This window comes from Jaculus jaculus, chromosome 16 (genome assembly GCF_020740685.1).
Source record: "Jaculus jaculus isolate mJacJac1 chromosome 16, mJacJac1.mat.Y.cur, whole genome shotgun sequence".
In the NCBI taxonomy this organism is placed as follows: domain Eukaryota; kingdom Metazoa; phylum Chordata; class Mammalia; order Rodentia; family Dipodidae; genus Jaculus; species Jaculus jaculus.
The window spans coordinates 11,424,322-11,447,153 of NC_059117.1; the positions used below are offsets into that span (position 1 = coordinate 11,424,322).

The 22,832-nt window shown below is 42.0% G+C and overlaps 1 protein-coding gene across 1 annotated transcript in view; it reads right to left on the reverse strand.

The window, feature by feature from the left end:
* The window catches only part of Abca13 (ATP binding cassette subfamily A member 13), a 367,979-nt gene that overhangs the window by 234,499 nt on the left and 110,648 nt on the right, over positions 1-22,832 (reverse strand). Inside the window, exons 27-28 of the mRNA XM_045135973.1 lie at positions 10,257-10,370; positions 7,085-7,175 (exon numbers count right to left, since the gene is read on the reverse strand). Of these exons, the coding sequence (XP_044991908.1) occupies positions 7,085-7,175; positions 10,257-10,370 (205 nt within the window). The remainder of the gene's footprint in view (positions 1-7,084; positions 7,176-10,256; positions 10,371-22,832) is intronic.

Sequence of the window (22,832 nt, forward strand, 5' to 3'; positions counted from 1 at the left end):
CGGTGGCATGTGCAGGTTACAGGAGAACTCTCTGGAGACGCGTTGCACAAGGAGCGGAGCGGGAGCGCACCACGAAGCGCAGCTCCCGTGCAACGACGCTGCTGGCCGCGGTGATCGCCCCGACACATCAGCGCTGCCCGAGCGGCTCCCGTAGGACTTCGCTGACCTAGTGCATGTCTTACAGCGGAAAGTTACTTAATCTGTCAAATGTTCAGATCCCTCGTTTGTAGCATGAGGAGAGCAACATCACCCACAGAGTTGTCATGGGAATTAAGTATATATTTAAATAAGCATATGAAAGTATGTGTACAAAATAGGCCCTCAGGAGGCAGAGGTAGGAGGATCCCCAGGCTGCCCTGAAACTATCATGAATCCCACATCAGCCTAAGCTAGAGCAAGACCCTACCTTGAAAAACCAAAAAGTAAATAAAATATACATATGTGTATATCTTTAAAACTTGAGGTCACCATACATGTTACTGGATGCTATTACAATATTTCTATTTTTAAAGAAAATGGGCTGGAGAGGTGATTCAGCAGCTAACGGCGCTTGTTTGAAAAGTCTAGCCACCCTGATTCCCCAGTACCCACATAAAGCCAATTGAACTAATTGGTGCATGCATCTGAAGTTCATTTCCAGTGACAAGACACCCTGGTGTGCCCATTCTCATATTCTCCCTCTCTCTCTCTCTCTCTCTCTCTCTTGCTCTCTTTCTCTCTCTCACCTTTAAAAAAAAAGAAATAAGATTTTTTTCTAAAGAAAGAAAACAAAACAGCTTCCATCAATCATCCGTCTATTTTTTTCTGCCTGAACAAAGAATAACATCTTCAAAATAAGAGACAGGAAAAATACATTATCCATTATCCCATTATCCTGCAGGACCACTAATTTTCTTTTGAATGGAGAATTGAAGAGTGTTTGATTTTATAGGATGAGGCAACTGGGTGTATTTATAAACTGCTTTTTATTTTTGCATACTTGTTAGGACATGCCCAATATGCTTGTCTACTGAGATGGTTAATATTCTCAACTTGACTGACTCTAGAATCACCTAACAGACAAACTTCTGGGTATGTCTGGGAGGGATTTTCTACTTGGGTCTATGGTGGGAAAACTCACCCTAGATGGGCTGTGGTACTGGACTGAGTAAACATGAGAAGTCAGGGCTGGAAAGATTGTTCAGTGGTTAAAGGCACTTGCTTGTAAAGCCTGATGGCCAGAGTTTGATTCCCCAGTACCCAAGTAAAGCCAGGTGCACAAAGAAGTGCCTGAATCTGGAGCTCGTTTACAGTGGCAGGAGGACTTGGCATGCCTATATTTTCCATATTCTCTCTTAAATAAATGAATTTTTTAAAAAAGAAGATGACAAAAAGAGCAGCGGCATCACCTCTCTCTTCCTTGTTTCTGCCTCGGTCACTGTCCACCTGCGGGCGCATCCATGTGTCCACCTGTGGGCGCGTCCATGTGTCCACCTGTTTCTTCGTCTGGGTTTGTAGTGCTCTGTTTCTGCCACTGTTGCTGTTTGTCTGTCTGTTCATTTGTGTGTTTGTTTCTTTGCTGGGTCATTTGGTTTTTTGGTTGGTTTGCCTGTTTCTTTGCTTGATTTTGCATTACTGGGGATTAAGCTACAGGCCTTACACATGCTAGGCAAAGTTCTCTCCCCTGAGCTATGCCCCCAGTCTTGTTTTACTTCTTATCTTGAGAGGAGGTCTCACTGTGTAGCCTAGGAAGGCCTGGGTGGTCCAGCCTTAGCCTCCAGAGTTCACTGAAATGATAAGCCTGAGACTTTTAAATAACTATGGATAACTATGTCCAATAATGCTGAAAATGGAGACTTCCAATACATAACTAAAAGCTATAAAAAGAACAACATATAAATATAAATGGAAAATACAATAACTGAAATAAGAAACTCCATGGTAATTTAAATAGAAGATTACACTAGCTAGCTACAGAGAGAACTGAATGGTATAAAAATACCACCAACTAGCCAGGCATGATGGTGTATGCCTTTAATCCCAGAACCTGGGAGGCAGAAGTAAGAGAATCACCCTGAGTTTGAAGCCAGCCTGAGACCACATAGTAAATTCCAGGTCAGCCTGGGCTACATGCTTTCCTACGAAGCCTAATGACCCAGGTTTGATTCGCAATACCCACATAAGCCAGATGCACAAGGTGGAACATGCATCTGGAGTTCATTTGCAGTTGCTAGAGGCCCTGGTGTGCCCCCTCTCTCCCTCCCTTCCTCCCTCTCTCTCCCCCCCCCAACCTTCTTCTCTCTTCAATAAATAAATAAGAAAGAAAAAAGTCACCATTTGAAGCAGAGAGAGAAAAAATACTGACAGGACATAAGCACCAGGTGGAGAGAGGTTGACTGCCATTGAGAAGAACAGTGATGACTGGTCAGAACCCAACCCCGCACCACACACACGCGTGCGTGTGTGATGTGCATGTGCATATATATATGTGTGCTCATATGTGTGTTAGGGGGCCAGAGACCAATGTTGGGTGTTACTCAATAACTCTCCACCTCATTTTTTGAGAGTCCCTCCCTGATCTTGGAACTCACTAATTCAGCTAGCCTACTGTGGTAGTTTAAATAGATGGCCCCCAATATATTCAGTGATTTATTAGTTTGTAGTTTGCATCTGCAGCCACCTGGCTGGAGGAGGTGTCACTGGGTGGATCTTAAGGTGTGGTGATGGGTTTGAAATTCCAATCTAAAGATCTGCAAAGTGTGCCTAGTTCCATCTGGAGTTGCTGAAGTGTGCTGTGCTGTGTGGCTTTGGGGACTGTGGCTTCTCTCTCTCTGCTTGGACCTTTGAAGACAGGCCAGCTTCTTCTGCCATTATGGAACGTCCCCTGGATCTGTAAGCTTCAATAAATCCCTTTCTCCATAATTGTGCCAAGTCTGGAAGTTCATCTCAGCAACCTGAAGCTGTCTACTACACCTACCTAGTCAGCAAGCCCTAAAGGCCCTCCTGTCTCTGCCTCCCCAGTGCAGGGATTATATGCATGCACCACCATACTTGGCTTTTACATAAACACTGGAGATCCAAATTCAGGTCCTTGTGCTTGTATAGCAAGTGCTTTACCAACTGAGCCATCTCCCAACCACAAAACAGCAGGACTTCAATAGGTAATGGCCAAGATGTTTCTATAATATTAGTTATCATGCTATTGACTCAAGATGGGCTACAAAGCAAAGCCGGATTCTCCTAACAAAAACCATACCTAATAAGTTACAGTAAAGCTGCAGGGATGGCAAAGGAAAGGGAGAAAAGGGAAATGAGAAAGGAAGAAATATTAAAAAGTCACAATCATAATGTGAAATAAAGACAGACAACAGATAGAATAAGGAGATGGTAAGAACACAGGCTGCGATCCAACAGCTCCAGAACCATCACAGGAAAGAACAAAATTGGCCATGTTTAAGAGCATTGAACAGGTTTCAAAAAATTTCAAACAATGTAATTTTATTCATTGACCACTGCACCAGAGAAAATATGCATAAGGATAAATGAAAATTTTCAAATATATGAAAATTATAGTCTTTCCTTTTTTGCTTATTTGTACTTATTTATTTGAGAGCCACACACAGAGAGAGAAAGTGGCAGAGAGAGAGAATGGGCACTTCAGGACCTCTAGCCACTGTAAATAAACTCCAGATGCATATGCCTTCTTGTGCATCTGGTTTACGTGGGTACTGGGGAACCAAGCCTCAAACCAGGGTCCTTAGATTTCACAGGCAAGCATTTAACTGCTAAGCCATCTCTCCAGCCCAAATTATAGTCTTTCATTTAACCAACACCTCAATAGAAATTATACTCCATATAAAAACATACTGTTAATTAAATTATAATTGAAATAGAACATCAAAACTTGTGAGATAGCTTGGCACTTAAGAACATTTTCTATGTATGCATGAGGACAGGAAGAGGCCTGAGAGAGCACTTAAGCTCAATCCCTAGGACATGAATAAAAAGCTGGTCATGGCCACACTCATCTGTAACCTCAATTCCATAATGAAACAGAGACTGGACAAGTACCAGAGCACATGAACAAACTGCAAGCTCTGAATCAGTAAGAAACTGCAGCTTAAGTAAGACTGGGCTAAAGAGCGATGGGCAAGACATCCAAAACTCACCTCTAGCCAGCACAGGCAAGTGCACTCACTGCAGGTGAGTGTATGGGAGCTACACAAATACATACAAAGGTATATGCCACATACATGCATGCATGTATACACACACACTCAAAAGGGCAAATATTAATAAGATATAAATTTGTGAGTGCATAAAGTTGATTCACAAAGGGAAATTTACAAGTATGAATACTAATATATTACTAATATATATTATATTCTACTAATAGTAGAAGAAAAAAGAGGCAGAAATCAAGTCTATTTCAATACAGAGAAGTGGGAGGAAGGGAAGAGATGAAGGCAGGAAAGGAGGGGTGGAGGAACAATAAATGAAGGAAGGGGGGAAAGAAGACAAGAGAGAGTAAAATGATACCAATAACCAAAGTGAATGAAAAAGAAAAAAAATGTAAAATAGAAAAAAGCAACACAGAGAAACAACAATATCAAACATTGATTTTTGAAAAAAACTAATAAAATTGACAACCTTATTGAGTGATTTAAAAAAAGATAGGACAGGGGGCTGGAGAGATGGCTTAGCGGTTAAGTGCTTGCCTGTGAAGCCTAAGGACCCCGGTTCGAGGCTCGGTTCTCCAGGTCCCACGTTAGCCAGATGCACAAGGGGGCGCACGCGTCTGGAGTTCGTTTGCAGAGGCTGGAGGCCCTGGCGCGCCCATTCTCTCTCTCCCTCTATCTGTCTTTCTCTCTATGTCTGTCGCTCTCAAATAAATAAATAAAAAATTTAAAAAAAAAAGATAGGACAGGGAGCAGAACAAAATACAGGAGAGAGAGGGAGAATAAAAGAGAAAAAGACAGGGAGGGACAGAGAGGTGCAAGGGGAAGGAAGGGAAGGGAAAATGGAAGAGGGAGGAAGAGGAGAGGAGAATAAACACATTATTAAGTTATTAAATCAAAATTATCAAGAAATGAAATAGGTATATTTTTCACATAATCTTCAGTGATAAAGACTTTCCAGTAAAAGTTGCCCCCATTTTCAGAATTATATTTGTGAACAGAAACTCACAAAACAGTAATGAAACAAAAAGGAGTAGTGGAAGCCAGGATTCACAGCATCCTCTCCAGAAAATCATAGAATTCCAGTCAATGATGCCAACTATACAGGATGGGGACTCCATATAAGATGTTTTGGCATGATTCAATTTTGGAAAAAGTATTTTAGTTAGGTATATTAACATTGATTTTAAAACATAGATGAAGCATCTCTAATCTGAATATTCTAGAGCCTTCCCAACAATCCATGAGAGAAAACAATCTAGAGCTCCTCCAGAAAGCTGTGAAAAACCATGGGTTTGAGCTCTGGTACAAAAAAAAAAAAAATTATCAGAAAATCTGAAATGCTACAAATCTGAAACATTTTGAATGCCAAAATGAAACATGTCTAAAATTCCACACCATCAGGCTGCATAGAAGGCATATGTGAAACCTGTAAGAATTCTGTGTGTAGTTGTAGCAGTTACCTTCTGGTATGGAAGGAAAGAGTGTGTTTAAGTTTACGGTTTTGAGGGTAAGTTTCATCATGGAAGGGAGCATAGTGTGAGCAGACAGCTGGGCATCATGTCTCCACCGCAGCAGAGAGGAGCAAAGAAAACTAAACATTCAGTGGGATGGACTAACAAACCTCAAGGCCCTCCCCCATAGCACACCTCTCCCAGCAAGGTTCCACTGCTCCAAGACGCCCCAGCTGGGACCTAAGTAGGAGGTTTAACTATCAATACTTGAGGCTAGGGGAATAGCTTACATTCAAACCACTACAGTAGACTTGCATCTTGTCAGCAAGTAACCTTATTAAGTATATGCAAGCACCACAAAATCTGAAGTGCTTTTAGTTCGGAACATTTCAGATATGAGATACTCAACCTGTATTTACCACCTTTGTAAAGAATTAAATTCAGCAAAAAAAAAATAAAATAAAATAAGGGAAAAGATTATGTCTAACAAATTTTTTTCTTCCTAAAGCCCTTCATGCTCCAGGTAGATCTGAGCCCTGCATTGGGCCCAAGCGCAGTGCCCCGGACCTGAAGCAGCCCCACATTCTTCCTTCCCTACCAGGCAGGCGATGGGAATATCCTCAGCATGATTCTTGCAGAGCCCCGACTCCACCTCAGCAGAGCTGTTTCTAAGCACGGGCTCCCTCCTCCCTGTGCCGTGTGGCGGGGCAGGAAGAGCTCATGGCCCTCTACACGCCCATGCTTGGAACTGCCTCCCGTGTTCAGTGTGTATTTGGTATGCCGAAACTGGTGGGACATGTACAGGACCCCAGCTGTCAGGAGGCTGACACAGGGCCGCCTGGACTACAGAACCTGCCTCAAAACAAAAACGAAGTAATGAACGAACGGAGCTGTGTGTAGGTGTTAAACACTTCACAGGCATTATTGCAGAGGTACAATAAATGTTTACTAACTGATAGATGTTTTAAAATCTGATCTCATATCCAAATCAATACAACTACTTTAATTTACTGCTAATAGCATTTTTATATAAACTCACTTTATAACTCTCAGTTACTGCATTCTAATTACAAGCCTTCATATTTAACTATGTTTTTTGTTTGGGCTTTTTGAGGTAGGGTCTCATTCTAGCCCAGGCTGACCTGGAATTCACTATGTAACATCAGGCTGGTTTTGACTCAGAACAATCTTCCTACCTCTGCCTCCCTAGTGCTGGATTAGAGGCACGAGCCACCATGTCCCGCTGTATCTGTTCTTATTGCCCAGCCTAACCATGTTTTTTAACATGCCAAGCCTCAAAACAGCAAATCAAACAATTTCATGTGTGAACAAGCAGAGAAAATATAGTTCAAGCCTTCACATTTCAGGAGAGAAAAGACAGACTGACAATGTCACCAGCCACTTTGTGACCAAAGAGGTAGGAGTCCCAGCAGCCTAGGCCCTAGGCAGAAGAACCACAAACTACACACTTACCATGTATCTGGAGACTTTCTGTAAGCTGGTTCACATCAATATGCAAGTGGCTCTCCACAAATTTTCTTATAAATTTGTTACTCAGTGCTTCCTAAAGGAAAGTAATGGAACTTAATGAAATAATTGCATAACATCCTTTCACTGAATAATTCGTTTTATTTAATGTTCTATTACACAGAAAAGACAAATCCATTTAAAAGAAGTTCTAAGCCAGGCATGGTGGCACATGCCTTTAATCCCAGCACTCAGGAGGTAGGAGGATCCCTGTGAGCTCCAGGCCACCCTGAGACTACATAGTGAATTCCAGGTCATCCTGAGCTAGAGTGAGACCCTACCTCAAAAAAACAAAAACAAACAAATTAAAAATTAATTAATTTAAAAAATAAAAAATTCTAATACATCACAATAAATATCAGGTTTACATTTGATTGGTTCTTGAACCTTGAAAAACAAAAGGTGCGATTATGAAATTTTTGATTAGAATAGTAATGATGAACTAATAAGGAATGAAATTGGCAATTTTTATAATAAACATACATGGTAACCCTTTTCTCCCTAGAAAATTCCTCATTTATATAATCCTATATGAAAGTCAATTGTCTGGGAAAAGATCATTTCTTCAAAACCAAAAAGTTTCTGGTCTCCATCATGGGCTCCAAAGACCAAAATTACAATGTAAGGGTTAATTTTAGGATTTGCTGTGCACTCATGCACACACACACACACGCATACACGCACACACACACATCGCACTTACCTCATTACATGGACACTTCCCATTAGGAATTCTCAAACAATGCGTCTAGGGCCTGCATAGCTCACATTCCTCTCACTGCTCGTGGTGGTACTTTTTATCAAGCCATGACTAAGGATGACAGACTTTATTATGTAAACTGACTTTCTCAAATCTTTGTTTATCTTCTCTCACTTGCCAGTAGCTACTTGCCAGACAATGGATATGGCTGGTACTTTCTTATGCATTAATTCATTTATTCTCAGCCACATTCCCTTGAGGAAATTACTCTTGCTTTTCACTGGTGGGGAAAGACACCTGCAGAAGAGCCATGAGCATCACCCAAAGATGCTAATGACTCCATCTAGTGGCAGAACCAGGTTGGTACAACACTAAAAACCCACGGAGACTGACAGCATCCCTAAATAGGACCCCAAGGGTAAGAAAGAGTAGTAACTTACGGCAGTGCAGCCTATGTAAAGTAACAAGTTCTATAAGAGTAGACAAACATGCCACGTGTATTTCACTGGTCTGTAAGTCCGTCTTGTGCCAGCACCATACTTTCTTTGTCACTGTGGCTTATAGTGTACCTTGGGGTCAGATATTGTGATATCTCTGCAGTGTTCCTTCTGCCTAGGATTTATTTGGCTATCCATGCATGATCTTTTGGTGTTTCCATATTAATGTTAAGAACTTTTTCTAATTTTGAGACAAATGTCACTGGAGTCTTGATGGGGATGTTCACTGACTCTATAGATTACTTTTGGTAATATAGCCATTTTCATAATATTAATTCTGCCAATCCAGGAGCACGAAGGTTTTTCCATCATCTTGTGTCTCCTCAGTTTTTTTCAATGTCTTAAAGTTTTCATTGTAGTCGGTTTTTACCACTCTGGTTAGGTTTATTCTTCTATAATTTCTGAAGCCATTGTGAACCTGTCAGATATTTTTTATAATTTCTTTCTCGGCAAGTTAATTGTTGGTAGATAGAAAAGTTACTGATTTTGTGTGTTGGTTTTGTATCTTGCAAGTTCACTGAATGTAAAGGTAAGATTTTTGTCAGAATATATAAAGAACTACAAATATTAACAGTGAAAAAAATGCACCCATAAAATTACCAATCAATGAATGGGCCAAATAACTGAACAGAGAGTTCTCAAAAGAAGAGATACATTTGCAAAAGTAGTCAACATCCTTAGCCATCAGGGAAACAAATTTTGATATTCCCTCTCACCTGATAAAAAAGGTTATCATCAAGACAACAAATGCTGGTTTTTTAAAAAAAAAAGTGGGGAACCACTAAATAGTAGAAATGGAAACACTAATGGAAACTGATCAAATACCAATGGAAATCAGTGTACAGTGTACAAAAATCATAAAATATAGAACTACTGGGCTGGAGAGATGGTTTAGCAGTTAAGGTGCTTCCATGCAAAGCCAAAGGACCAAGATTCAATTCCTCAAAACCCATCTAAGCCAAATGCACAAGGTGGCACATGCATCTAGAGTTTGTTTGCAGTGGCCAGAGGCCCTGGGCCACCCATTCTTTCTATCTGCCTCTGCATGTGTGTGTGTGTGTGTGTGTGTGTGTGTGTCAAATACATAAAAAAATAAAATATTTTTAATACAGAACTACTGTATGATCCAGGTGTACCATTCCTGGGCATATGCACAAAGCACTCTATACATATCACAGAGATACTTGTACAACCATGTTCACTGCTGCTCTATCCACAAGTACAAGGAAATAGAATCAGCTTAGACTGCCATCAACAAATGGCTGGGTTATGAAATTGAGATATATATGTGTATATATATACATATGTACATATATAATTTTTAATTTATTTATAGGGAGAAGTAATGGGCCCACCAGGGCCTCTGAACACTGAAAACAACCTCTAGAGGTATGTGCCACCTTGTACATCTGGCTTTTGATGCGGGTACTGGAGAGTCCAACCCAGGTTGTTAGGCACTGCAGGGAGGTGTGTTAATCACGGAGCCACCTCTCTAGCCCTACAACAGACGTTTATTCAACCATAAATAGAAATGAGGTCATGGCATTTTAAGGAAAATGGATGGAATTTGAAATATTACATTAAGTTAGGTAACCCAGATTCAAAAGGACAATCCTGTGTATTTTCTGCAGGTTCGGGAGGAGGAACAATAAACTAAGTATATGTGAAAATGCCCTAAGGAAACCTACTAATCTGCATACAAACTATTTTTTTATTTTTTATATGACTTTAGTTCTGACAGGGAGCCACCACCACATGGGCATCAGACCCTCTGCCTTCTCATGGCACTTTCAGTGTCACTGTCTTGGCACTTATCACAGGGCATGTTGGCACCTGTAGCTGAAGCAGAGACCTTATGCAAATCTACACTGTGTGTATCTGGTCTACGGCAGACAGCTCCCAGCTCCCGGGCACCACTCACCTGCAGCTTACTGGCCATTTGGCCATTTCCACTTCCCTGGAAAAGGGTGGACATCTTCAGTAGTGTTTCTGCTAAAATTTTTAGCTTGTCCACAAAATAGAATGTATGATTAGCCTGAAACACAAAGCACACGAAGATGGCCCATCATACCAAGACGACTTTTCAGTCCTGCAGCCACTACAAGCCCCGTGTGTAACATGGCCACCCCACACCTCCCCGGCACTCCGTTAAACAGCAGAAATGCTTCCCATGCCTTCTGAGGAGTTCTGCCCATGCTGTTTCTCTGCTAGATCCACCCATCAGGTATTTCCTGCCACTCACCACTGTGTCCCCAGGGTAGGCCCACCAGTGTGGAAAATGTAAGTTTCACATACATACTGACCAAGTAAAACACATTTACACACATTTCTTCCTCCAAAACCTGTTCTCAACTGACCTCTAGGCACTTACTTTCCTCCCTAGTGAGGGCTCTTTCCCTGACTGCTGCCAAGAGTACTGCAGCACAAAGCCTTTCTAAAATGATTTAGTATCACAAAAATACACTCAACCACAGACCATAAAATGCACATGCTTTTCCCCTCTCAAGATAAAGACTGTGGACTATGGGAATGATTTAAATAAAACATAAAGCTGTATCTATGAAGGTATCAGTTACAATATTAGTCAAGCCAGTGCTGAAAACAGACTCAATACCAAAGGTACAATGATGAAGGTGACTTTGAGATTCTGGTCTTTCTCCCAAGAGTCCCAGGGAGACCCTCACGGTGCATGGGAACTGAACAGCAGTGACCACAGCTAACACAGGGAAGCTCAAACCTTCGGTCTTCAAGAAAAACTGATGAGAATTGTGAGAACTCAGATGAAATGACAGTTTGATGCCCTCACACAGACCCAGTACATACTAACTGCTTAGTCTGCTGATTTAAAGAAAAGGCAGACACATGGAAGTCAAATACATTATTACTATAACGGATTGAGAGGATTAACAGTCACGCAAATCAGAAAATACATAATACATGCACACATGCCCATGTGTATGCGGATACACAAGGTATATCTAGCAAGTTATTAGCATTTAATTAAGTGAAAATATACTAAAGTATCTTATATATTTCTCAAATGCCAAAGAAAAATTTACAACAATTAATATGTTAGGATTCAAAAAACATTCCAGTCAAATATCAAAATATACGTTGTTTAAGCAAATATTTCCAAGCTGAAACTTTTTATCAAACGTTTGTGTAGAGCTGGGGTGTAGCTCGGTCAGGAGAATGCCAGGACAGCATGCAAAGGCCCGCCCTGCGTCCATTTACCAACACGGCATTACGGGGTAGACTTCTTGCCTGTAACCCCAGCATTTGAGAAGTGAAGACAGGAAACTCAGAAATTCAGAATCATTCTCAGCTATACAGTGAGGCTAGCAAGAGTCCATGTCTCAAAAAAAAAAAAAAAAAGGTGAAAAAAGTTTCTGTAAATAATTTTCAGATTGATAAATTGAAATTTTCAAACCTTATAATGAACTTCATAAATCATAAGTATAACAAATTGAAACCTTAAAACATAAACCTCTTCAATTTCAGTAACTTAGTCAAGAAATCATTACACAGGAAATAATAATAATGATAGCTACCAAAATTTTTTTTGTTGTGGTTTTTGTTTTTTGAGGTAGAGTCTCACTCTAGCCCAGGCTGCCCTGGAATTCAGTATATAGTCTCAGGGTGACCTCGAACTCATGGCAGTACTCCTACCTCTGCCTCTCGAGTGCTGGGATTAAAGGCGTGTACCACCATGCCCAGCTAACCTTTACTTTTTAATTTAATACTGAATGTATTTGAATCTGAATTTTGCTTATATTAAATACATTTTGGCTGGGCATGGTGGCACATGCCTTTAATCCCAGCATTCGGGAGGCAGAGGTACGAGGATTGCCATGTTCAGGCCACCCTGAGACTACATAGTGAATTCCAGGGCAGCCTGGGCTAGAGTGAGACCGTACCTCAAAAAAACAAAAAAGAAAAAGAAAAAAGAAGTAAAGGTTAACCATGCATTTTAAACATCAGCAAAATAATAAAACATACAGGAATGTTTTTGTCATTTCCTGCTCTCTGTCAGTTGCAGAGCATGAACTAAATTTTATTTCAAAAATAACAGTAATAGCCGGGCGTGGTGGAACACACCTTTAATCCCAGCCCTCGGGAGGAAGAGGTAGGATCGCTGTGAGGTCGAGGCCACCCTGAGACTCCATAGTGAATTCCAGGTCAGCCTGGACCAGAGTGAGACCCTACCTTGAAAAACCAAACATAAATAAATAACAGTAATAAAACAGAAAATCTGAGGAAAGGAGAAAGAAGAAATATGTCAAGATAAATTTAAGATTTAGAAAAAGCAAAAGTAAGAGCTATACCTTTAAATCAATAGCAAAATGTGAACATCTTTGGAAGGACAAATTTTCAATTATTTAATATTTATTTAAATATTTTCATTCATCTAAATCAGTTAATATGGCATGATATTTTTAAATTTTTATATATTTATTCACATATGTGTGTATATGTGCGTGGGTGCCCTGAGGCCTCTGACCACTGCAAATGAACACCAGACACATGTGTCACTTTTTGCATCCAGCTAATGTGTGTAGTTTGGGAACTGAAACCAGGCCAGCAGGCTTTGTAAGCAAACACCTTTAACCACTGAGAAATTTTCCAAGCCACAAGCATAAATATGAATAAGTACAATAAAATGATAATATTTAAAATTTCAAGATTAGGGCTGGAGAGATGTCTTAGCGGTTAAGCGCTTGCCTGTGAAGCCTAAGGACCCCGGTTCGAGGCTTGATTCCCCAGGACCCATGTTAGCCAGATGCACAAGGGGGCGCACACGTCTGGAGTTCGTTTGCAGTGGCTGGAAGCCCTGGCGTGCCTATTCTCTCCCTCTCTCTCCTCTCTCTCTCTCTCTCTCTCTCTCTCTCTCTTTCTCTCTGCCTCTTTCTGTGTCTGTCACTCTCAAATAAATAAATAAAAATAAACAAAAAAGAAAAAAAATTTCAAGATTATTTTAAATGCAATAATATTAAAAAACAAAGCCACCAAACGTGAAAAATTCCTATAACATGTACCAACATATGAAGCTAGGTTTTTTAAATCAGTGAATTTATATTAAGAATAAAATGAATGATTGTCAATAAGCCATATAAAACTCTCATACGACAAGTGCATGTGACTTTGGTAAGCATAATGGGTCGAGAAATAATAACCAGCCCTGAGAAGTCACCCTATGACCCAGAGTGTGATCTTCAAATGTATGCAGAATAAACCAGAACTTGCTAGAGGTGTGGCTGGATCAAGGGTCAAGGTAGAGAGCAGACTGGGCCTTCACTGAACAGCAAGGTTGCTATCAAGGACAGCTCAAGCCGTATCAGGTCCTAGAAAACAACCTTCTGGACAAGATGTGATCCATCCTCTAAATGACCTTATATACCTGGGAAACAGCACGGTGGCATCAGGAAGAGCTCTGCAGGGCAAGAGGGAAGCAAAGTAGTCAGGACTCTAGAACAGGGGCAGTGCAGTAGGAAGGAGTCTGGTGATCTCCACTTGGCAAAAGCAGCTGACAGCCTCTGCATTTCCCGTTCAGAAACCTGGCAATGGAAGCCAAGCTGGGTGCTCACTGAAAAAAGCAGCTAGCCTACAATACCACATGGAAATAGGCAGCCAGGAGATGATTCTTTTGTGACCAGAGAAGTGGGGAAAGGGTCCTGGGGTAACCTAGTGAAGAGGGCTCCTGTCACAACCAGCCAGAATCCAGACACTGGGCAGCCTGGAAATGCCAGCACAGGCTCTGCAGCCACTAGTGGCCAGCCGGAATGCCTCCTCTGTCCTTACAGCCAAGGTCCCTGACATGACCAGGGCTTCCCGCTTCCCAAGACTGCATGTGCCATATAGAGGACCCAGACACCAGACCTACGGAAGACCCACCTTTTTCTTCAAGGTCCAGCAGCAGAGAGGACAGGAGATCCAGAGCACCAAACAAACAAAGCAGAGGAAAAGTGTCCCACAAAAGCAAAGATGAAAATTAGTCTACCTTTGTTGTGAAAAAAATATTCAGGGCTGGAGAGATGGCTTAGTGGTGAAGCACTTGCCTGTGAAGCCTAAGGACCCCGGTTCCAGGCTTGATTCCCCAGGACTCATGTTAGCCAAATGCACAAGGGGGCACATGCATCTGGAGTTTGTTTACAATGACTGAAGGCCCTGGTGTGCCCATTGTCTCTCCCTTTCTCTCCCCCCCTCTTCCCCCCCCTTCTCTCTCTGTCACTCTCAAATAAACAGAAATAAACAAAAAATATGATTTTTTAAAAAATTCAGACTTTTAAATGAGACCCAGAATGTCCTAACACAGTAGGCAGAATGCCCAGCGCATAACTGAAAGTTGCCCAACACATGAAGAAAACAACCTGTATAAGAAACAGTCACCCAACACTTGAGAAATATCAGATACTGAAATGATCCAGTGTTATAAAGCAGCCATCATAAAATGCTTCAACAAATACCACAAATTGACATGAACAAGATGAAATAGTAAAGAAGTTAGAAAAAGGGTGGCTATTCTAGAACTGAAAATACCTGAGTAATGAAACTGACTCACAGTACGTTCACAAAAGAGGAGATGACCATTCAGAATCAATGAGTCTGAAGACTAGCCAGTACCCTTCACCAATCTGAGCGGCAGGTCTGTAAAAGAAGGGAGCCTCAGGGACTGAGGGACAAGAACAACATCCAACATCCAGATCACAGGAGTCTCGGAATGAAAAGAGCAGCAGAAAGGAGCTAAGACTCTTTGAGAAAACAGTGGCTGAAAAATAGCTAGAGATTCAATAAGCTGAACAAACTCCCAAATTGATTAACAGGGAAGTCTAACACAAGCCATGCCATAATTGTACCTCTACCAGGACACAAGGGCAAGAGGATCTTGAGTTTGAGTTAGCCTGGGCTCCAAAGTGAGATCTTGAATCATAACTATGCAAAAAGGTTCTCAAAACTAAAGGCATCCAAGCAACACCAAACTGAAGATTAACAGGCATGTCCCCTGAGGCCACAACAGGAAGTAGTCCAATACTTCTCATGTTATAAGAAAATATGATGCTAATAGAAATTTTTTTAAAAATTTTAAAAAAAAGAAAGATTAAAAAAAAAAGAAAAAGAAAGAAAATATGGACTTCTGGTTAAGATGGCAGCATAGGAACCACGCCAAAGCAGCGTAGGTGGGAAAAAGCCAAAGAAAACCCAGCAAAATACACACTTTTACTAAAAAGTGAGGTGTATAGGAAATTAAAATGGCAGCAGAGAAGTAGAAGAGATCCAGAGCCTGCAGAGCCCACACAGGCCGGCCGAAGTGGCTCCGGCAGCGGCAGCAGAAGCAGCGGCTCCAGCCCGGGCTTGGGCTCCAGCTCCGGCTCCGGCTCCAGCAGCAACGGTGCCAGGTCTGCAGGGCCACAGCTGCCAGGCTCAGCTTGCCTCACAGGAAAAGCCAGTGCCCAGCTCCAGAAAACAGGACAGCGGTCCAGCGACCCAGCCAGCCTACTTGAACCCACAGGGCACCAAAGAGGGACGCAAGCAGAGCGCAGAATAACTGAGACCAAAATCATCCAAGGTAACTGGGATTGCACCAGGGAAGGGTCTCACTTGGTCACAAGCTGACTTGGAACCCTCAACAGACCAGAAATCTTAACCTCTTTGTTGATAAAGGATCTGGTTGTTATAATACCTACTCTTGCATAAATACTCAGTACTGTTTTTCATTGAATGTGTACATTGTTTAAATTTTAGATTCTATCTGTATTTTGTTCCACTCAGTTTACTTGAATACTCCCATAGAAGGCAAACCCAACCCCTAGGAACACTTTTGTAGATATTCTGAGTCTTAAGAGCCATACCTAACACCTTAAGCTCCTACCCTGAAGATATATAACATCAGATCGATTGATACCCAGCTACCTAGAAAATCCAAGCATTAACTTAATCCAAAAAAATATCAAGCATAAACTCAGTGTCCATTGTAAGTATCCTTCCAGAATGAAGAAAAAATGAAAACATCCTCAAATGAAGAAAACTTTACAAATTGAAAAAGTTACTCAACAACTAAGGAAATATGACAGTATCACAGAGCATGATAAAGGGGGAAAAACCAGAAAGGTCCGAAAAGAAATTATATTATCCTATGTCTTCTAAGTTTTATAAGTCCTTTTTGATGACAATGTAAGTTTTTAACTTTGCTGTGATGCAACTGTATATGCATTCAGTAAAAATGTCCTCCCAACTTTGAATTTCAATATTTTCTCAGGCTAGCAGTATGTGCTATGGTCCTCTCCTGAGGCAGGGCAGTCCATGAGCAGCAACAACTAGGCAGCCCCACAGATCATGAGGATCAAATGCCAGTACTGTGCAGGACAATGCTTCTGATCACCAGATCCATCAGGCTGGGTGGATCAGCAGGATATCCAAAGTCCGTGCATATACTGTGGGCCACAAACAGGAAAGATCTGTATATTTAAAAATGGGAAATATAACATGGCTTTGTCAATCTCAGTGCTCCCTCTCCCAACTTGAAACTGGAAAATGCCTCCAAGGGGTCCCCTGCCCCTCTACTCCACAGGGATGCAGACAACTTGGTCCTTGAGCTGGCTCCTCCACCAACACCCCCCCAACTGGCCATCTCCCAACAGGCAGTCCCCCAGGCCCCAAGGACATAAAGGCCCTGCCGCCACCCGTTTCCGCTCTCTCTGTCCAGGTACATATTTTTCTACCCCTGCTCCCTTCCCACATGCACACATCTCTCTCTCTCTTTCTCTTTCATTCTTGCTTTCTCATTTGTTCTCTCCCTCCCTCCCTTCTCTGATTCTCCCTCAGCTGACAGGCCGCCTTTCCACGTCAACATTCGGGTACAGCAGCAGGCCAGGAGCAGGTCCCTCTGCCTTCCTAATCTTCCCCTTCCCCACTCTGAAAACTACAGCACAACTCTAATTGGAGCAAATTAATAATGTACTTTTGATTTATAATCCCCACATTCCATCTCAGAGCTTCTTTTCTTGGGCCCCCTGACACCTAATATAGTTGTTCTGTAACTGGAAAGGAGGTATTAGTTCTGCTTGCCCCTTAAGGTATACAGATTAACAGCACCCCACTTCCCACACCAACACTCTAGCCTGCATCCAGGCCACAGGCCAGCACTATATACCGGGAGGCAGGTCCTCTCCCTTGCTAAACTTCTCCTCCATTCTTAAAGCTGTAATATGGCTCCACTTGGGGTACATCAATAAGGTACTTTTGATAGATAATGCCCACTTTTCATCTCAAAGCCTCTTTCTGGGATCCTTCCCAAAACACCTGACAGTCTTAGGTACAAGTAAAGTTCCCATGCTGAGCACAAAGTATGCTGAAAAGTCACTAGGAAAAAAGCAACTACAAAGAACATTGTCAAAGAGATATGCCTAAAAGCACAGTAAGTAAGTATATATATTCAATATGAGGATCCTAAAATCATTTCTTGGGTTTGAGAAATCTAGGAAAAATTAAAGTAATTCACAAGAAGGCAAGAACAGAGAAACAAAGAATACAACAGCCAAAAACTAAGAGGAACCCATATGTCATACAGTCTGACCAACAATGGTTTTAAAAAATGGCCCACACATCACCATGGAATGTGAGCCAACAATGAAAATGGGTGCATTACTGATAGGTGTACAGATTTATGCTAAGTAACATAAGACAATCCTAAGGATTACATACTTCAGTATTCCATCTATCTAACATCTTGAAATCACAAAATGAAAACTGATTAGAGATTACCAGCCCAGTGACCTGGAGAAGTAGGCTAAGCACAATATCTGGGTTGTATAAGGATAACTCCATGGAACCTGTAGCTTGAGGACCACTCTGCCTCTGTTCTGATGGTGGATACATAAACCTACACAAGTGATAAGATTCTTCAAAAGTAAATGCTAATAGATGCGCGCACGCAAACACACACACACACACACACACACACACACGCGATGAGTGAACATAGGAAATCTGCATAAGATCCATGAAATTTCACCAATGTCATAATCCTGGTGGTGACTGTACCAGAGCTTTACAAGAAATTACCATTCTTCCTGTTGTTCCTTACAAATCCAAGTAAATATATAATAGCTTCATGATAAAAAGTTAATTTTTAAAAGGACTTATAAGCCTAATTTTAAAAGTGGTCACTCACCAGATGGTTCAAGTTGAGCATCAATACATACATCCATACTAAATAGGTTTAAATCTATGCATTTTCACTATTTCACTTGACGTAAGACAATAGCCTATTTCTGTCTTACTCATTTTTTAATATAGGTAGAAAAATTACAAGACCACTAGGCCACAGCAAAAGAGAACAAGGGGACTGGGTCACATGATAGACAACAATGTGCCAGGTCATAGCATAGACAACAGCTTGGGAATCATGTCTCCTCTGTTGAACTTCATATTCTCCTATTTCTGCCACATTCTTCCTTCTCTTCCTGTGCAAAGGTGAAGAGGGTAAAAGAACTTTAAGGTAAAACTGGTGAGACTTGAAGTAAATAAATGTATCTATTTCCTTTTGGCTGCAGTCTGTAAGGACAAAACACAGAAGCGTCTTCCATGACCCACACAACCTATTCCACACTGGACGGAGCCACTTCTTTGCAATGTTAATCTGCACATGGGCAGACGAATGTGCAGAGAGAGGGCTATGTGGATGCATGGATGCATGGGTGCATGGGTGCATGGGTCTGGATATGGGTGTGAGGGAATAAAATAGAAAGGCTATTTGACTGTGCTGGAAACACAGTGGACCTGTGCTCTGCCTTTTCCAGACAGAGGATATGGCTTGACATGCTCTTCTTCCACTGAGACTGAATGGCCAAAGAGCTCCAAGGATTCTGAGTCCAAGAACATGAGTTCAAGTCCACTATTGGCCCAGGCTTGGACAAGCCATCTCAGCAACCCGAGGGAGGCTAGTTGTTTGTGGAAGGGACAGAGCAGTGACACCTCTCAGCGGCACCTCTCAGCTCGCTGGCGGGGTGGTCAGTTGATTGGTTTCATCTATCGCACCCTCCACCCCATGGTTGTTAACATTAACTGATGGAATTCGACCTGAAACTAAAACAGTGGCCACTCACAGATACCCAAGGTCTACAAAAGTACAGTATCCGTACTTCCTCCCCTCACAGAACAAGAACATCCTTAGGCCTATTGGTGCTGCTTCCCTGGAGACCTGCTGTTTTACAGGGATTGTGTCAAACAAGTCTATTCATAAAACATAATTACTTCTGCCCTGAGCAACACTCTTCAGTTTTGAAATTTGCTCCATGTCGAACATGTGCATTCATCAGAAAACTCTGCTGGAGGCTGAGTCATTGAAAACTTGTTGTCAGACTCTGATTGGATGCCCACAGCCAGACAGCAGATTGCCATAGAGTCCGTTCCTGCACCACGCTGCCTTGGGAAACTTCAGCCCGTCCAGAGGTCTTGCACATTTTCTTCATACACTGATCTGCACATGTAAAATATTCCGGGCCCAGAACCTCTGCTAGCCATCTTTATCAACACAGTGTGCTAGGCAGTGTCCCTAACATTCCCCATCTGTGATAAGTATCCAAGCCATGTACTTTCCTATCTATCCAAGCCACTCAACCATCAGGCTTTATAACCATTTAATAGTAAAAACTATACTGAACTGCCTCATCTTAACCTGTGTCACTGAAATATTTTCCACCCAAAGGTGTGCCTCTGAAGCAATCAGCTTTCTCTCTAAAAAAAAAAAAAAAAACAAAAAAAAGTATATCTTCTGTATTTATTTGAGAGAGAGAAAGAGGCAGAGAGAGAGAGAACAGGCATGCCAGGGCACCAGCCACTGCAAATGAACTCCAAATGCCTGTGCCCCTTTATGCATCTGGCTTACGGGGGTCCTGGAAAGTCGAACCAGGATCCTTTGCTTTGAAGTCTAATGCCTTAACTGCTAAGCCATCTCTCCAGCCCTCAATCAGCTTTCTAAGAAGGAGGAAAAGGCCACAACCTGTGACATGAAGCCTTACAAACATGTGGTCAGTGTGCCTACTTATCTTACTGACTTAGTATCCCAGACTGACGGCAGGAAAAGCAGAGCTCATGTGTGGTCCTTGCTGCTTGATAACCTGCACTGTAAATATGGGTAATGAAAAGAATCCCTGCAGCGGAGCCCGTCAACCTCGCGTCTGACCCACGGACTTTCACTTACTGCTTCATCGACTTGAAAATGCGAGTCTTACTGATCCTTTAGTTTTTAGTCAGTAAAACAGGCCTAATCTATGCCTGCCCTTCCTAGTTCTTTTGAGAAATAAATGAGAAAGCACTGGGAGCATCCATCACCCATCCTCAGACCTTGTAGAAATAAGTATTCAGTGAACAATGATTCCATCTGTGCTGAGATAATGAAATTCACTCCAGAGTTCCAGAACTGTGAAAAATGTTCTCTCACACTCCAGATCCAATCGGCATCAACTACACCAGAAATATGTGATTGAAAGTCAGCCTTTGCCCATTGAGATCTGATACCAATCCCAAAGCTGGAGGCCAGCTCAGCCCACAAGAAACCATCTTCCCCAGGTTCTGTTTCTCAGGCACCATCTCCTCTGCACCATGGCCAGGGACTTTGCAAGAACAAATCGAATTTTGTCATGGGAGAATCTTCATGAGGAGAAAATGAAGCAGAGTAGAAAAGTGTGAGATAAAACATTGGCTATGTGGTCAAACAGATAGGGGTTCAAATGCCACTTTTACCAACTAGTGAAAGATCCTTCCATGGTCACTTACACTGAAAGCTAGCCAGGTACTGATGGCTATCACAACTCTGGATAGTAGACCAAGGCTCAGATGAGATCCCCACAACAGAAGGGTCTCAGTGTAATGATTAGAGCATAAAAATTCTCCCCACATTCTGAGAATTGTCATCAGTATGCCACTTCACGTTGGGCAAACAGCATGCACATACTGGGGCAAACCTGACTGATGCAGGTCAACCAAGAGATGTGGTAAGCCCAGACCAGGTGAGGCTACTGCCAGTGTAATAGGAAACCTTCTCAAAAGTGGAAAGAAGACACTAAAATAATGATTAGAAGTATAGCATAATAAATGTATAACATGATTATTCCCACTATCAACCACAACTACCAAGCTCTCTCTGCTGTTTCTTATACAACTGGTGTGCAGTCAGTGTGTTTATACCCACATCGTCACAAACACATGAGAAGCCTGTTGTGCTATGGCTTTGTGACTATGTGCTATGGCTACATCACCATGAGGCAAAAGAAATTTTTCAGTGGCATTATAACAACTAATTATGCAGTCCATCATTAACTGAAACACTGCAATATGGAGAATGGCTGTCATTTACCGCATCAGTCACTCCAACAGCATAGATGACATTGCTTCTCATAAACCAAGTGACAAACCAGCAAGTGTGTGGAACACTGGAACATGTGTCCAAGGACTAGAGCCAATTTTCATAAAGTGAAATAGCCATGGTTGACTGAAAGAATAATTCCCCCACGTACAAAGCTATAAAGTTAGCTTCCAAGATAATCTGTGGTCCCCAGCTGTATTAAATAAGGAAACTAGGCATCTACTTTTACTTTAAGTATTTTTTTTTTAATTTATTACAGACAAAGAAAGGGAGAGAGGAAAAGGGAGAGAGAATAGGTATGCCATGGCTTCTAGCCACTGCAAACGAACTCCAGCCACATGTGCTACCTTGTAAGCATCTGGCTTACATGGAAACTAGAGAATTGAACCTGGGTCCTTGAGCTTCACAGGCAAGTGCCTTAACCACTAAGCCAACTCTCGAGCCCTACCTTTAGTCCTGCCTATAAAATCCAACAAGAGGCCAAGCAAAAACCAGTGAACTCTACTGTTTCTGCTTAAATTCTGCTTGCTCTCAGAACACCCACTCAAGGTGTGTCCTTCCTCGTCCTCTGTCTAGGACCTCTAGGGAGAGGAGTCGCTGGTCAGCCCCTCCCTCCATCCCTGGACCATATTTCTCATTAGACAGCTTCTCCGTTCTGTCTGTAGCTGGCTGCCCTCACTTCCTCACTGCAGTACATTTATACAGTAAGACACACAACAGCAGCCTGTGTGTTCTTAAAGACATTAACACAGAGAATCAGAAAGCTGCGATGTAGAGCCATTTCTCCATGAAATTGATAAATTATTTAAGACCCTAATGAGTTTAATGGACAGAGGGAATCACCTAACATTGGTTTGGCCAGGCCTAAGCAACTCTTCTTAGTGCGGTCTTAGAACGACAGCCTCAGGCCAGAGCCCCAACAGCCAGAGTGACTGCGGCAGGCCATAATCTTTAGCAAAAATCCCTCCAAAAGGGCATTTTCAAGTTAAAAAAATAAATTTATAAATACTATTGGGAGCAGGCTGCGTCTGACCTAAGTGGCAGCTGGAAAGCATCCAGGAAACTTGCTGAGACCCCCATGGCCATCACGAGGGCAGGACACCAGGAACACGTGACAGGGAATTGAACCAAAAG